Source organism: Eutrigla gurnardus (genome assembly GCF_963514095.1).
Source record: "Eutrigla gurnardus genome assembly, chromosome: 9".
NCBI lineage: Eukaryota > Metazoa > Chordata > Actinopteri > Perciformes > Triglidae > Eutrigla > Eutrigla gurnardus.
The window spans coordinates 24541319-24559103 of NC_139923.1; the positions used below are offsets into that span (position 1 = coordinate 24541319).

The following is a 17785-nucleotide window of genomic DNA, read 5'->3' on the forward strand; positions in this document are numbered from 1 at the left end:
TAGTATGCAGAATACAGAACATCTAAATGCAGTAAATCACATTTATAACATCAAACTACATGGAAGCTCTGTAATAAGCTACTGCCTCATATTTCTATTTACATAGAGTTTTGTTTCATTTAATAAAATATGCATTTTGTCACCAGAATGCCAATAAAAATCACTAAAAATACTTTTAAAAAGGCCAAAAAATCATAATTAGAAGTAAATACAACAAAAAAAATATTAACAGGACAGATAAAAACTCAAATTAATTATGTTCAATTAATTTGCAGATGACGCATGTGGGGGGCATTATTGGCTAAGTAATGGTTCGTGTGTGTGCGTGTTATTGGTATAATTATCAGCATGCTATCAACTAATAGCTCTAGTTGTGCTTCACATGAGGAGGCGGAGGTGGGAGGACACTGGCGCGCGGTGTCCGCCCCTCTCCGACGCGTAAAGAGTTAACGGAGCGGTGGGTTTGCCCATTCTCCCGCTGTGAGTGACGCGATCATCTCTCTTATCCCTCAACTTTGCCTGTTGCCAGACCAGGCAACGCCGAGGTGGACGCTGGCTATCACCGCCGATTTTCTCAACGCGATCACACACACGTAACATCCCCGACAACCTCGCGTGTTTATCATCATCTCTTTTCCTTGTTTTTTTTTTTTTCCCTGCAGCGCTTCTATTCCGTAACGATGATTTTGAGTTTTTTCTTCCCATCGGACTCCCCGATGTTGTGCAGTCTACTGCACGAAGGCGTGAAGCTTTTTTGAGTGGAGGTGGATCTTCCCGGATACAGCGAGGAGGTTATATTAAATAAATTAACCCCCCCCCCCCAAAAAAACAAAGAAAAGAAGGAAAAAGAAGAGTTTTTCACGGAAATCCCCTTCAAAATCAGAAAAAAAAGAAAATGCCACGGAGGAAACAAGAAGCGCCCAAACGCGCAGCAGGTAATCTTACCGATTGTCACGGCTAAAAAAAAAAAAAAAAAAAAAAAAAAAAGCTTTACTATCACACAACTGCGGATGTTACCTTTTGTTTTGTAGAGCTCACTTTTACAGTCACTGCATTTCCGTTTCCAATGTATGTTCTTTTTTTTTCTTTTTTTCCTCTCCCGTGGCTCTCTAACGATCCGCTTTGTCACTCATGTGAGACGTCATAGTACCCGAGCTCTTTATGGAGGAAGCGGATGTACAGTTTCTATACAACAACGCTGCGTGTTTGCGTGCACGCGCTGCTGTCGTCCCGACGGACGAGTTGCCTGCTTGTAAACTTTGGCTTCCTATTGTTCCCAACTTGAACCCCCTCCCTCCCCTCCTCCTCCCTCCTCTCCCGACAGTTTACCGATCTGCCATTCTTGCGTTTGATCCGGGGAGGGAGGGGGGGGGAGTCGGCTTAACCCCCCCGGTGGAAACGAGCTTGTTCGAGGCGTGCCATAAGAGGGACATAAGGGCTTTGTGCGCATTTGATCCGAGCGCATAACTTCTTTTGCACAAGGGGGGGGGGGAGACGGAGAGAGAGAGAGAGGGAGGGAGAAAAAAAGCCTCTACCTCTGAGGTTTTTTCTTTTCTTGGGATAAGATAAACAATTTGCGAGCAGACAATGGGGGTTTCGTGGGCTGGAAGGAGCCATAATCGACAGTTGCCATGTCTGATTTGACGGTTGATTGATTGGCTGTCATGCGGCTTTGATCTGATCCTTCCCGATTTGCATCAGAAAATCACTTCCCACCATGTGCTGCAGGCCCCTGACGTCACGTTTGAACCACTTTGAAAGGGCCTGTGTACTTTTTACCCTCTCTCTCCCTTCTCTCTCTCTCTGATGGTCAACTGACTCACGAAAAAGTGAACGAACGAAGGAGGGAGGGAGGGAGGGGACAAAGTGGTTTCACAGTGAGACATCACACACACAAACAGACACACACACACTTCCAGCAGAGAACATCACACTCTCATGTGCACATGCTCACTTGTTCACTTTGAACACACACACACACACACACACAGTGGGCAGAGGAGGCGGGAGGAGTGGGTTAGAGGTTGTAAAAGGAGCCGTGTGCTATGTAATGGAGGGGAGGAATGGGTTTGCTCTGTCAGACCGGGCCGTCACAACGGCTTTGTTTCATGTTTGATTTAATTGTCTCTCCCCTGACAGGCCCATTCATCAATGGCTTTAATGGTCAATCAGAGACAGGCTGAGTGAGTGCTCCCATTCTGTTTAGCCATAAGCTGGCCTGGGCTTTTATTTCATCAAAATGCCCCAGCCTAATGTACATGCTCACTGGCTCAGAGTGGCCGCGGGGAGCACATAAAGAATGACTGAAAGCTTTCTGATTTCAGATCAGTGAGAAAGATGTTTTTCTTTTTTTCCTCCCTCCCTCTCTCTCCCTCCCCTCATCTCCTCCCCGTCACACTGCTGTTTCTCTGTTGACGAAAAGGGAATAAAAGGCTGTAATATGGATCGTTTTGTGTTTTTAGAAAACAACTTTTTCTTTCCTGAAACCACGCTTTCTTTGTTCATTCATTCATCTATTCATTCCTTCATTTTTTTTTTTGTATTTTTTTTTTTTCTTGTTGCATGCTCCCCTTCCACCCCTGTCAGTCAGCCCGTGCAGCTGCAAGTTATAAAGTTGTCAACTGTTCAGTGGCACACAAAGGGTGATGATGAATTGATTGCAGCACAGAGCATGGTGATAGAGAGAGCAAAGAAAAGGATGACAGATGATGGGCCTTGATTAGGGACTTAGGGGGAGAGTCAGCCCACTGCAACCTTGAGACTTGCATGAAAAATCTGCCCCCCTCCTCCCCTCCACGTACACACACACACACACACACACACACACACACACACACACACACACCCTACTTTGCTCTCTCATTGTCTCTCCAACACACTCTCTCAGCGTCTTCCTCTCCTCTTCCCTTCCTCTCTGTCTGAGAGTCTCTCTCTCTCTCTCTCTCTCTCTCTCAGTGCAAAACTTGTTTTGCCTGCTTCATTAGCGTTGGTCCAATTAGCCGTGAGGCTGATGGAGTCCTGACAGGCCCCGTGATTGGAGATGACAAGCTCGGGGTGCCCGGCCCAATGAGGTTTGCCACCACTTTGATGTAATCAACTTGATATTACACAGAGCCGCTCGCCTTTGGTTGTGCTGTAACTCAATTTTCCGCTGCAGGTGACAAATGGGCCTGCCTACCTGGGTCAGGTCTGAGTGCTCTTAACAACCGAGGGCAGCTGGCCACGTAAACAGGCCGAGCAAACATGAGAAAGGGACTCTCCCAGCTGTTTGGAAACACAGACCCCACGCTCCCCGACCGTGGCTGGCTGGTTTTTTAGCTTCTCGCCCCGAAAATGGCCGCAGCGGAGTTTGAAAGCTTTACAACGTGTGGGCAAAGACTGGGTGGCTGGAATGTCTAACCTGTACAGTATTTCTGCAGAATGGTGTCGTTGTGTTTGCGGTATCCATGTGGCATAATCTGGTCATGTGTGTGTGTGTGTGTGTGAGAGAGAGAGAGAGAGAGGGCGACACAGAAGGTGAAGGGTGGTAGTCTGATCTGGACTTGGCTCCACAACAACAGTCTCTTCTTTCTGCAGGGTCAGGATTAAAGCTGCCAGACTGGCAGCCATCACTCATGTCCGTCTGTGAGTGTGTGTGTGTGTGTGTGTGTGTGTGTGTGTGTGTGCGAAAAACCAGTGGGCACGAACTTTCTGATTTGTTGGGGTTTGAGTGTGTGTGTGTGTGAGCGCTTCGGTTTTGGGATAGTGATGAAAGGAATTGTAACCGTAGACCACCTGCTGGGGTCAGGCCATAATTCTCTGAGCTCTTTAGGCCCGTCTGCGTTGCTCAGTGTCTTCTCCCTCTTCCCTCCTCTCTCGTCTTCTGCACACCTTCCTCTGCAGCAAACGCACATTCCTGCCGACACACACACACACACGCAAGACGCAGGACGCAAACGCCACGCAGTGTGTGGACGCTCGTCAGGAATAGGAGCACACGTTGCAGACACATGCACACATCTTGGAGTGAGTTTTTTGGTGTGTTGTTTTTATATCCGTCTGCCTTCCTGTTGTTTATGTGTGAAAGGCATGCGAGAGCCGGGGAGACGTTAGTCGTTCGACCGACATACAAGCTTTTTAACAACAATACGCCTCCGCGCCGCCGTTGTTTGCAGGTGTGAGCGCCGCAAATGTTTTTTTTTTCCGCCCTTCGCAGGCCCCGCTGCTAATGAAAGTCCTGTGGCTGGATTCCGGTGAGGTTGAGTCACGTCTGTGATCTATGTGTCTGATAAGTGCATACCTAATGAGGCTGTGAGCACCAGTGGAGGGAGGAGGAGGAGGAGGAGGAGGAAGGCTGACGGAGTGTTTCCCACAGGTATTGACAGATGCCTTTTTGTTTTTGCCATCGGCCCTGACTCCATAAATCCTGCCTGTGTAATGATAACAGTGCCACCCTGCCAGCGAGCGAGTGAAAGAGAGACAGTGTAGGAGAAGGAGAGAGCGAGGGGGGGGGAGAAGAAAAAAAAAAAGGAGGAGGTGCCCCGGTGGTGGGGACGTCGAGGAAGAGAGGAGCGGTGAAATGGGCCTTCGCCCTCGCCTTTCTTAACACACACTTGGCAGATGTCAAGCCATCGGGGTTTTTTTGGCTTTGGAGGAGAGAAAGAGGAGTTTAAGTGCTGTAGTAGTGTCACAAATAGAAAACCGTTAGCCAGACACTCGTCTCCTTTTCAGCTCTCGGTGTGCTTTCAGCCGAGGGTTTTTCAGCCGGGACTGCCGCCTGGGCACCGAGTCGGAGCTTTGTAAAAATAGTCCCACCGCTGTTGTGATAGATGCAGCTGCACTGTAGCGACAATTGGGACAGGCTGGATCCCTCCAACACCACCTCCCACCCATCCAGCCTCTCCACTCTCTCACCCCTCCTAGGTAACGAGCGTCGGAGCCTGGTGGGATGTGTGCTCTTTTTTTTTTTTTCAGGGTGGGGGGGTGGGGGGGGAGGACTGAGCTGCTCCGGTCTTCAGGGGTCCTGAAACCCAATCCAGGAGGAGAATAGCCTGGCCATGCCAGAGAGCCGATTTCCTTTTCAACAGAGTCATTTATCACTGACCCACCCTTCGCTTCTGACACGGTGACGTGTGTCATTTATCAAACAGGCTTTACCAGACACACAGAGAAGGGGAGGTGGATAGGGAGGGAGGGAGGAGGGAGGGAGGAGGAGAAAGAGAGAGTGAACGAGGGGAAAACAAGACAGAGAGTGGACTGAGAGAAACAAAGAGAAGGAGAGGAATGGAGAATGAGGTGCAGAGTCAGTGGAGAGAGACCGAAGAATGGAGAGCTGGGAAGAAAAAAAAAGAGAGAGAGAGAGAGAGACTGTCGTTTTGTGTGCATCTGTGTGTGTGAGAGAGAGTTTTTCCAGGGAAGAGCGAGTTTTCCTGAAACCCTTGAGGAGAAGCGTTTGGGAGGGGAGATTTTTTGGAGATGACAGGGAGGATTGAGTTACACCGAGTTGTGTTTTGATGAGTGACAGAATGTTCTTCCATGACACGTCTCAAGATGTCTGAATGAAGGGGAGGAAATATGCTTTGCGAGGGCGCAAAAGTCCGACAAGTGCGTCGGCGTTGTTTACTCATAACATATACGCACCACGGATGGTGTGTGTGTGTGTGTGTGTGTGCACGGCCATATGGCGTCAGTGTTTAATGCCATACGAGTGTGTCAGAGTGTGTGTGTGTGTGTGTGTGCTGCTCCCTGATGAGCAGGGCTGACAGGTATCAGTCATGCAGCAGCCTGGCCTTTAAATGAACCCGAGCTGCTCTGCTCCCCCGTGGCCCTAACAGGCTCTCTCCAAGATGGATGCTTCTTTAAAAATCAGATTAATGATGGATACCAGGCTTATAGTGCCATTTATCATGGGGAATATTATTTAGGCCGGTCGTGTATGGCTGTAACTGGAGAGCCAGGACGAGAAGAAGCAGGGTGGAAAGCCTTAGACAGACACTCACTGTGTGATGGATGGCCGAGCGCTCTCTCTGAGTGTTACTAGACACCAGCGCCGCAGCAGTAGGCCATAATCAGATAGCCCAGGGATGTTTATCCCGCAACTACACTACCCAGATTGCCTTGCCTGGAGGGGTTGCGTTATGAAAGGTACCGTCGATCATTATTATCGTCTTTTAAAAAGTTAGTGGAATCGTGAAAAAGAAACACAAAAAAACACTCTGAAGGGCACGTAGGAGGCTCGGCGGAGTTTTATTGCGATTGAACATTATGAAATGATCCATTGGATCCAATCTAACCGACTGTAATGATTACCCAGAAGTTTCCATTAAGCTTTGCCCAGAAGAGTCCCCAGCCCCGCGTCATTCCCCGACAATCATGAATAAAAGAGTACAGTGAGAGGTCAAGGCGAGGTCAGCCGCTGCAGACAAAAAACAACCTCAACACAACTGTTGTTTTGTTTTTTCGCCCTCTTCTCGTTCCCTCGCCTCCTCTCCTACCTCCTCCTCCTCCTCCTCCTCCTCCTCCTCCTCCTACTCACCACCGTGATTTATGGTGGCCATCCATCTTCAGGCTGCGTCCATCACCTCCTCGTTGCTAGGCGATCATGGCAGCAGCTGTGCGTTGTGAGACGGGTTTGCTTGTCCCACTCCCAGGCCTTGACTTTATTCCCTTTACACACACACACACACACACACACACACACACACACACACACACACACACACACACACACACACACACACACACCCTCCACCATTTAACTTTAAACACAGTTCCAGCTACAAGCGCCAAACTTAATCCCAGTTTCAGACCAGCCTTTATTCTCATCTGTATCCCCAGTTTGTCTTTACTCAAGATTTATATTGAGTCGGATTTTAGACGTATCCTGAATTCTTTAATTTCAAACCTAGAATGCAGGTTTTTAGCATAAACACCATTAAATGAAGGTTTTTTTTAGTCTCTACCTTCATAGTTTTAGTCATCATTCCAACGTGGCATGATACCAATTTACTTACCTTTTAACCTCCTTTTTTTTGAGAGGCAATGACACAACAACATCAATACATCAGACATCTGTACACTCAGCCTTGACACGGCGTGATTAACTCAGACAGCTTTACGAGTTCACGGGGAAGAGAAAACACGAGAGCAGATCAAACAGCTTTTTAAATAAATTCAGTTTTAGCCATTATTATTATTTATGAAAACACTCCAGTTAAAAGCGACAAACAAATATGAACCTTACATTAAAGGAAGTGATCACACTATTGTGTGGTTTTTGCGGCTGACAAGTATAAGTGACACTTTAGGTAGATTATAAGTCAGTGGTTCTCAAAGGGGGAGGAAAAGAATTAAATCACAAATTTTAGACTTTGGATGTGGATTTCTACATTACTATGTTGTGTACTACTGATATAATATATTTTATTAAGTATGTTTGTGAGAGTTTAAGTGTGAATATTTGATGGGCGGATTTTCAGCTGGTCAGGGCGAGAAAAAAAGGCATGAAATACATAAAAAACCAGTGCCTGGAGCATATTGAACAATGCCTAAGGGTCACAAACACAGAACGCTAAGTTACACTGTCAAATAGTTTAGATAGTTGACTTTAAATAGACCCCCATCTGATCTGGCGAAACAAGTTTTTGTAAGCGTCTGGTGACCTTTTTATTATTATTGTTTACATGAGGACTAAACAGTTCAAGACATAATAAATAAACAGCGGTTCTGTGGGTTATGGAGGGAAGGAGGCAGATATGTGTGATAGTTTAAGGAAGTAAACCCGGCTACATATCATCAGCTGGAACGCCGCCTTCCCAGCAGCATCTTGATCCCGTTGCCCTTGGCTTTGCACCTGCGGGACGCCTTTTTTTGTTTGTTTCCTTTCCTATCGCTTTATTGTGGCTGCGTCGAGTTAAAAAAAAAAAACAACCACGGGACTGGAACTGAGTCATCTCCTTCTCTTCTACGTTGGAGTCGGTAACGGGAGGCCTTTATGCGTTTGCGGCTCGTCTCGCGCCAGATAAACAAGATGAATTTTTTCGGGGTCTTGAAGGTCTGTACGTGCAGCTGGCAGCTCTGGGGTCTGCTCATAACACAACAATCAGCCTAGGGTTGAATCTATTCTCTCACTCTCCGTCTCCCTCCTCTTACTATGTGCATTGACAAGGTTCAGCCCTAAGCTTTGCCTGGGGCCAGAATGATCTCTCTGTTTTTCCCATCTCCCCTATCACACATCCTGCACTACAATCGGCGGACACAATGTATTCACAATGCCATCGGGGGGTAGAGAACACACGCATGAAAAAACTGACAAAGACATCCATCGCTTTGTAACATGATAGCCTGTTATGTACTGTAGCAGCAGAGTCATGTATTAAAAACCTACAAAAAATAATATGGAAGAGGGCATGAGATGACCTCCTCCGGTCGTATCGGGGAAAAAAAAATAGTGATTTATGTCTCGACTTGTTCGTTTTTCTAAATGGCCGCAGATCACCTGTTACATATTTCCTGGTGGGACTCTCCGCCAGCCTGTAAAGGATCAAAGGGAAAAAGGAGGGAGAGAACCACGTTTGATTGAGTGTGCTGCTTTGACAAATGTGTGCAACAGAAAGGCATTTTAGGTATGTTACTGATCTGCTGCTGTTTTGACAGAATGGGGCTGTTTTGGACTAAATTATTCTAATCTATTTAAAGGGTTCTTGGCCTGCTGGGAAACTTGAGAGAGTGAAGGGAAGTTGGTGGTTTGTGGGTTGTTGTTTTTTTTTTTTTTGATTGAGACTGAGGTGACTTCCTGTCCTGTAGCGTTCTGGAGCTGTTTCCTGTCAGCGAGACCCCCCTCCCCTCCCTCCCATCCCCTGCTGAGGGGCCGTGTTGGTCTAAGGGCGTCAAGGTCCGGTTAAAACACTGTACACATGTCAAGAAACGCTCATCGTGCTGTGACACAGTTTGACTCGCCCTCCTCATCCAATCACAGACTTGAGATATCTCAACCAACCATGCGATCAAAGGTCTTGGCAGCAACGTCCGCCTACTTTCATGTCCTTCAACTGGATAATAATAATAATAATAATAAAACACTTTATTTTTATGTTCTCTTTAAAACAAGAAATGCAGCTCAATATCTTTATGGAAAAATCCCTTTATCTTTCATCGTTGCATAATTTATCAAGCCATAAACGATAGACTGATTTCTGTACTTCCTTTTTTTTTTCTGTTGCTTGCTTTTCGTTGTTTTCTTTAAACGACGCCGTGAAGCTTTTTTTTTTTTGTAATCGTGACAGTGAGCTATAAGGGACCACCCATGTAGACCATTTCCTCTCCCCTCCTCGTAGCCCAGTTTCGTCTCCGTGCACGGTACAGTTATCTATGCATACAGTGATTTATAAATATAAATATAGGAGGTAATTAAGCTATGAAACCCGTATAAACAATGCTTTTTTTTTTCAATAGCCTTTGTTTATTTTCTTAAAAATCCCTCTAGGATGCTAATTAAGCCTTCTTATTCCTCTCTTCCATCTGTGTAATGCAAAAACACGTACACATTGGATTTATATGATGCATTAAATCGGTTTATGAAGTAGGTGGTACATTATTTCACATAGTAGCTTCTTTTTCAACATATCTTTGTGGTTTCAGAGAAATGCACAGGGGTAATGTACTTTTACCACAATATAACGACAGCTGCAGTCTATGCTATTTTTTTTTTTTAAGTGTAAAAAAAACAAAAAAAGCACAGATGAAATATTGTACTTATGATGGCAGCGCAGAGGACTCACCTTTTTTAATATCATATTGCCTGTGGCAAGGTTGTCCCTTTTTTTATTTATTAATTTTTTTTGCAGAGAGCAAGCAGTCATTGGAGTATGAGGGTCAGACACAGGTAGAGTTTTAATGACACATCCTGTTTACCCCGCTGCTGTTGGGTGTGATCTGGCTCCTAGACTGTTTTCCCAGCTGTGGGGGCCCAGACCAGGAATACGCACTGTGGTCATCGAGGGACAGATTTGTCAAAAATAGACTTATTCAAATGTATTTGCAGATTCCAGCTCACAAAGAAAGAAGCGCGCAGGTTTCTACTTTTTATTTAGGATCACATATTATCACTCATGCACACGAGGCCTATTTAAAATGCAGCATCAAAAAACAGACAGTGCTTTCAGCAGCACTTGAGGGGGGGGGGGGGGGGGGAGAAACCCATGGGACAGAGGGAAGGAGACAGAGGGAGGGAGACGCTGAGAGGCTGTGCTTCGGAGGCAGCCACAGCACCTTCCTGCTTAATCACCCCCTGTCCCTGCCCTGTCTGTTGTTCCTGATCGTCAGAGCAGCACTGCAGTATTTCTATCAGATGATCTCTCCCTCCTCGTCTGCGGCCCTTATGTTTATGAAAATGATACTCCACAGGAATGCCTCCTGCATGCCAAGATGTCACTGTCTTTCCTCATCCCTTTGCATCTGCGTGTACGTGTGTGTGTTTTTTGTGCGAAGGGGGTTTGGAGGGTGTCGTAACCGACTGACTAGATTTATTTGTCATTATGTGAGGAGGGGGGGGGTGGGGGGGTCTCGTTCACATCTTAAGGTCAAGTGTGCGTTTCTTCTGCATGTGACTCTTTCGACGCTTTTTTCCGTGTTTAGTGCGAACGCGTTGCTATTTCGGTGCGAGCCGTGACTGAGATGTTGATTGTGTGAAAGTGCACCTCCTACCCTCCTTACCCGCTCGCACCCCCACCCTGAGGAATCAATCATGGAACCTAATGATTCTTGTCTCTCCCCCACATGGCATCAGCTCACTTTATCATAACATGAAGGCACGCATTTTTGTCTTTTTTCTCACACACACACACACTAGGAAAAGTCATACATTGGCCCTCCACCATATGCTAAGATATTAGTTAAGCGTGCGATACAAAAGTATTGTATTCATAATCCCCTTCGTTCTTTTTTTTTATTCTAAGGGAGCCTCTATACCCCCATCACCTTTTATTAGCTTGATAAATCACCTCTGTTGTCAGTCAAGCCAGGGAGAATAATTGGATGTGGTTGTCGCCCTGTGTGATGGATTATCAGTCATTGGGGATTAAATTAACAGATAGTGCTCAGCCATAATGGTTTTTGTTTTGCATTTTAAATTGCCTGGGAGCATGGCTAGACTCTGTGGGCTTTATAGCTGGTCCTTTTGGACTCCTGTTCCTCTCTCGGTGCTAGCCGGGGCCTTAATGGCATATTAACAATAATCTATAGGGCCGCAACTCTGTTAGGAAGAAATGATAAACATTTACAACCGGGTTAAGGCGCAGGGAGAGGCTTCGTTCACCGACGTGGCAGTAGTTTGACGAATTAGTGAAGAAATCTGTGGAATAGGAGCAAGGTGACCTGACAACTTGGTCAAGCGGTGTGGCGGGCCGGCCTGATGCGAGCTGACACCCGCGACCAGCTAGTCGGGACACGAACACGTTAGCTTCCTCGTCCCGGCTGGATTTCCTCTTTCAAATGAGAGTCCGACACAAATACCTTGCAGAGAGAGAGAGAGAAAGAAAAAGGAAAGAGGGTGCAGGCGGGTGTTCGCCCCAACGCTGCTAGCAGTGAGCTATCTACCTTGTGTGTGTGTGTGTGTGTGTGTGTGTGTGTGTGTGTGTGTGTGTGTGTGTGTGTGTGTGTGTGTGTGTGTGTGTGTGTGTGTGTGTGTGTGTGTGTGTGTGTGTGTGTGTGTGTGTGCCCGAGCGTGAGCGATTTACCTACTCGGCCCCCTTCCTCCCTCCCTCCCTCCTCCCAGACCCCTCCCTCCCTCTCCACAGCCACATTATCATAATTGTGTCCAGAACATGAGGGGCCGGGGAAGTGATCATGTCATTTTATTTACACCCTGCTTGGCCTTTTTTACAAACGACATGCCACTGACTGCCAAGCGGACTGGGGCCCGACGACATCTTTTGATCAGGGCTGTCGGGGCCTATCAGCGGAGAATGGCAGGTAATGGATACCCAGTGACAAACCAAATCTCCGGGAGGACGGAGAGTGGGCTGCACCTGCCAGGTCTCCATTAGGCTGGCCTCTCAGTAGGGCTGCCTGCTGACTGTGCCCCCAGGGCCCAAATCAGACCAGCGCCAGCCGCATGGCTGCCTAGAGATTGGCTGTTAGCACTGGAAATGAGAGTTATTTCAGCTATGACATTTTTGTTTAGACTGGACGGGAGTGTGTGGGGCGGCGGGGGGAATGAAGGATTTAGTCACAGTGTGTGTGTGTGTGTGTGTGTGTGTGTGTGTGTGTTTTCATATGCCTGAGCTCTGTTGTATGAGTGCCCAAACTATTAAAGCTTCCACCTACAGCTTCTTTCTGTGGCATTCGTCTTAGTTTACAATATTGTCCAAATGGCCCGAAGACCTGTCCGCAGGCCGATCCACTATTCTCAGAGACTATTTGTTTTTCCTTAAGTGAGGCGGGTTTGGTGAGTGAGGTGCACGGGAAATGAGGGAGGGCGGGCGACGGTGACACTGCGGAAGAGGGGGTGTAGTGGTGGTGGGTGAGTCGGCATCGGGTGGGTGGATGTGGGAGATTGTGTGTTTTTCTGTGCACTGATCGCTTCATCAAGTCAACACTCCTCATTCTCACCCCTTCTTCTTCATCTTCTACCCTTCCTTTTTATTTCGCTCATTTTTACGATAATTCAAAATGTATTTGGATTGCGTTTGCATGGCATTCAACACCTGTTTGGACTGCTTGCAATTGGCTTTTAAGATCCTACTGGCTATTCCACATATTAAGAAACTAATGGACTCACCCGAGTCCAGATGATATTGTTGGATGTCTATTCAACACGTCGACATTTCATCAGCAAACGTCTGACACCGCCCTTTTTCTTTGAAACCCTCCACGATATGTGCTCGGCATTGTGTGCGGCGCATGTGTGTGTGTCTGTATGTATGTGTGTGTAATCAGAGAAGAGGCAGATGAAGAGGCGTCAGACATATTAACTGACAGATGGAGGTTGATCCAACTCATTTATTACCCCAGAGGAGAATGCCACAGTGAGATTGGGCTTCATTAATTTCAGATTTAGTTTTCATTTCAAGCTGTTGCGCCCTGAGATAAATAAAATGGCGCATTATGTTTTTGCCAAGATATTTCTTTTTTGTTTTCCTCCAATAGAAGGAGTGAAAAGAGGGGAGGCATAAGTTCCGTGTGGCTGGGGTAGTATATAAATACAGGCTCGCCTAGAGGAAAATAACACCTCAACGGTTGATGAGGTGAAATGGGATGACTGTAATTTCTCAGCTCAGCTTTAAAGGCTCCCACACAGATGGCTCATTTATCCCTGGGAGTCCTCGGGCACACATAGCAGGGAAACTTTTTCTCCAGTTATTCTAACATAGTGTGTTCACTCCCTGCAATTTAACTCATCTCTTTCTTTTCTGTTTTTGTCTCCTCGCAGCCTATTCTCCGGAGGAGCTGACGGAGCAAACTGTGGAGGATGAGGAGGCGGAAGCCGACGACCTGCCCTCGGCCCCCCAGGATGACCTTCCCGTGAAAGATGAGTTCGCGGAGCAGAGTGCGGGGCCCGCCAGGGAGCAGGCGTGTGACCAGGACTCAGCCGGGGCAGCAGAGCTCTCAGGGCATGAAATGGACAGCGAGTCACATGTGAGCGAGACCAGTGACCGTCTCTCAGACTTCGAGAGTCCCTCGAGGAAAGCCGAGGGCAACTTGATCACGGCGGCTCTGAATGGCGACGCCAAATCGCCTCCCATAGGCATCGACACCTTAGAACAAATGAAGGTTATATACTCCAGCTTCCTGACCGGCCCCTTGTGGTCACCGCTGAACTTTAACTCCACGCCGCCACAGCAGGCGCCGGCGCCGGCCTCCGCCGAGAAGCCGGCTCGCAGCAACAGCACTAGCAGCAGCTGCAGCAGCGGCAGCTACGACTGGCACCAGTCCGCGGTGGCAAAGACACTACAGCAGCAGACCCCCCAGAGCCGCAACCCGGCTCAGATCGAGCCCAGCCTCTTCAGCACGGTGCAGCTCCACAGACAAAACCCAAAGCTGTTTGGCTCGATCTTCACCGGGGCCAGTAAGTTCCGCTGCAAGGGCTGCAGCGCCGCCTACGACACCCTGGTGGAGCTGACGGTTCACATGAACGACACAGGCCACTACCGCGACGACAACCACGACAAGGCGGGCAGCGGCTCCAAGCGCTGGTCGAAGCCACGCAAGCGCTCCCTGATGGAGATGGAGGGGAAGGAGGACGCCCAGAAAGTTTTGAAGTGCATGTACTGCGGGCACTCCTTCGAATCGCTCCAGGACCTCAGCGTCCACATGATCAAGACCAAACACTACCAGAAAGTGCCTCTAAAGGAGCCCATGGGCCCCGTGGCAGCCAAAATCATGTCGAAGAAAAGGGGCCTCGTGGGGTTCGACCACACTGCCTCGCCACGTTCTCGAGAAGGAACCCCCAAAGCTAAGCACCAACACGCGGACCTGAGCGAGCCCTCGCAGAAACCCTCCTCCAGCCCCTACACCACCCCCAACAACCGCTACGGCCACCAGAACGGCGCCAGCTACACTTGGCAGTTTGAATCCAACAAATTCCAGATCCTCAAGTGCATGGAGTGCGGTAGTTCCCATAATACACTGCAAGAGCTGCGAGCCCACATGATGATGACGGGACACTTCCTGAGGGTGACCAGCTCCGTGGGGAAGAGAATTAAAACGCTTCCCGAGGCCACGTCGCCCAACCCCGGCAGGGTGAGCACACCTACCGAACAGAGGGTCCAGTCTGTCCCGCTCGCACCCTCCACCTTCTCGCCTCCGCCTCTTCAGACCACGCCGACTCCTCCCGCCGCCTCCCCTCCTCTGAAAGAGATCAAAAAGGAGGAGGTGGAAGAGGAGTGCACTAATCACGAGGCCGTCGGGAACGAGAAGCAAGCGGCGGCATCGGTCGAGAAGGAAGAGGATGGCGAGAAGGAGGAAAAATATGACATCTCGAAGTATAGCTATCTCACTGAAGAGGACCTGAAGGAGAGCCCCAAAGGGGGGTTTGACATCCTCAAATCACTGGAAAACACTGTGACGTCAGCCATCAACAAGGCACAGAGTGGGAATCCGAGCTGGGGAGGCTATCCTAGCATCCATGCGGCCTACCAGTTCCCCAGTGCCCTCAAGCTCCAACAGGGCGGCATGGAAAAGAATTCCCCGCTGAAGTTCTTGTTCAACGGAGGGGACGGAGTGCTGTCCTCCCTCGCCAAGAACCAGCCCCTCGTTTCCCCGCCTCTCAGTCAGTCGTCCCCCTTCCCCAGCAACAACTTCCAGGCGATGGAGGATTTGGTGAAAAAGGTGACCGAAAAAGTAGCAAAAGTGGAGCAGAGGGTGAAGCAGTTGTCCCCGAAGACGGAGAACCACCTCTCTCCCTGTAGCAGCGAGGCCGGAGAATCGCACAAGGGAGCAGAGGCCGACTCCCCTCGGGAATGGAGGGCAGTCACGCCAGCCAATAGCGACAGGGGAAGCCATAGCGACGGAGCATCCCCGGCAACGGACCCCAAGCAGGAGACGGCAGTCAAATCCCCGCTCACCTCCACGCTGAGATGCAGCACAGCCATTATCACCGGCCATACTCCTCCAGAGCAGCCCTTTGTCAACCCTCTAAGTGCTCTTCAGTCTGTAATGAACATTCATTTGGGGAAAGCAGCCAAGCCCTCCTTGCCAAACCAAGATCCCCTGAGCCTGCTCTCCAGGCTCAGCCAGAGCATGGCTGAGAGGGCTGCCGTGGCCGCTCCTCCCTCGCAGACCAAAAAGCCGGAAAGTGTAGTCGATAATAGCTTTTGCCAGCCCAGCGAAGACCAGCCGATGGACCTCACAAAAGGGAAAAGTGAGAGAGGAGGCTCTGTAGGCTCAGCCCCCCTGACCCCCTCATCCACGGCCTCCTCCGTCTCCCCCTCCTCCCTCGTCACACCCGCCAAGCTAACGGTGGTCTCGCCCTACACCTCCAGCAGCCCGCTGCACGAAAACGCGTTGTCGGACATCTCGGACATGCTGAGGAACCTGACGCAGTCCCACCACGTCCCCAAGCCCCCCTCCCGGTCCAGGGTGACAGACAAAGCCGAGATCGTGGGCGCCACCCACGACGACGACGACGCATCCCTGCACGGCCACAAGCGCAAAGGGCGCCACTCCAACTGGAACCCGCAGCACCTCCTCCTCCTGCAGGCCCACTTCGCCTCGAGCCTGAGGCAGACGTCGGAGGGGAAGTACATCATCAACGACCTCAGCCCGCAGGAGAGGATGCACGTGTCGCGTTTCACGGGCCTCTCCATGACCACCATCAGCCACTGGCTGGCCAACGTCAAGTACCAGCTGAGGAGAACGGGCAGAACCAAGTTCCTCAAGAACCTGGACTCGGGTCAGCCCATATTCTTCTGTAGTGACTGCGCCTCACAGATCCGCACCCCGGCAGCCTACGTGTGTCACCTGGAAGCCCACATGGGGTTCAGGATCAGGGACCTGGCCAAGCTGTCCCCCAAACAGACTGTCAGGGACTCCCACACTCTGGCTGAGAAACTGGTGCCCCTGGAGTCCTTCCTTTCCCCACAATCACAAGACGACAGTAGTAATGGGGCAGTGTTCCGCTGCCAGCTCTGCGTCCGTAAATTTGCCACTAAGCACGCCATCAAGCTTCACCTCAGCAAGAGCCACGGGAAGTCTCCAGAGGACCATCTGCTATATGTCGGCGAAGTAGAGAAACACTAAATTACTCTCTCTAGGAGACAAAAACACATGTAAGGATGGCTGTTAAAAACAAAAAAAATAAATAAAAACGAGAATATTTGGCATGAACTACTGTTTAAAAATGTCAGCACGTGGTGTTTACATCTATTCGGCCTATAAACATTTCTAATTTCTCTGTATTTCAAAAGACATTTTATTTCAAAAAGTATACTGTAGGTCAAAGATTTGTTGACAGATACTTTCATGATGAATCTTGTGACTAGAAGGTCAGCTAATAACTTGAAATGTTTTAAAAATCTATTGTATTTATTTTGTATTTTTTGTGAGATTTGGTTCTGATTTGCTGGTAGACTGCATGTTCCACAAGTTTTACTCTTAACAAAAAAATTGTACAGTCCTGTTCTGTCCTGTCCAAATTTTAAAATGCCCTTTCAAACGGGTAATTTAAAAAAAAAAAAAAACACCTTTAAACAGCCAAATGCCTGGGAACGCTCCTTTTAAAAGAATCTGCCAAACAGCAAAAGTGAATTGCTTGTTTTTATAGTCTTCTCTGTACAGCCTGTTGATTTCCTTGCTGATTGTAAAAGCTGCCTTGTTCTTTATCATAAAAGTAAGGGAGCACTTAAAAATCCAGGTTTGTGTAAAAATGTATATATAGTGTATAAGCTTACAACTTGCTGTTTAAATTATGCATACTTGTTATATTTCCTAATTTAAGAGGACTATGACTATCCACTGGTGCAGAGCCTTTGAAGAAAAATTAAAAAGGACGTTGTTTTGCACAATAGTTTTATAAATGTTATTTGATAAAAAAAAACAACACAAATATGTTAATGCCTTGTGCTTCTATGATTAAATTGAATTAACTGCTGCATAAAACATTTGTTTTCTTTCATATTTACAACATTTCAACATGCATTTGATAAAGAGAGATAAGTGGGTCCAAAATGTCATTTCCAAGCTGTTCTTCCTGCTTCCTGGAGAGCCACACATCATGGACAGAAATGTTTTTTGTCCCACATCGTGATGACTAAGCATTTACAAATCAGCTGACATATCGCACACACGTCTACATCTGCAGAACTTTTAA

At 48.2% G+C, this 17785-nt stretch overlaps 1 protein-coding gene across 1 annotated transcript; it reads left to right on the forward strand.

Moving 5' to 3' along the window:
• The first annotated feature begins 331 nt into the window (after window positions 1-331).
• tshz3a (teashirt zinc finger homeobox 3a) lies at window positions 332-17517 on the forward strand. Its single transcript, XM_084016645.1, has 2 exons — window positions 332-935; window positions 13409-17517. Exons 1-2 carry the CDS (start codon window positions 896-898, stop codon window positions 16714-16716), a joined length of 3348 nt encoding a protein of 1115 aa, XP_083872771.1. The 5' UTR covers window positions 332-895; the 3' UTR covers window positions 16717-17517.
• Window positions 17518-17785: the final 268 nt, after the last annotated feature.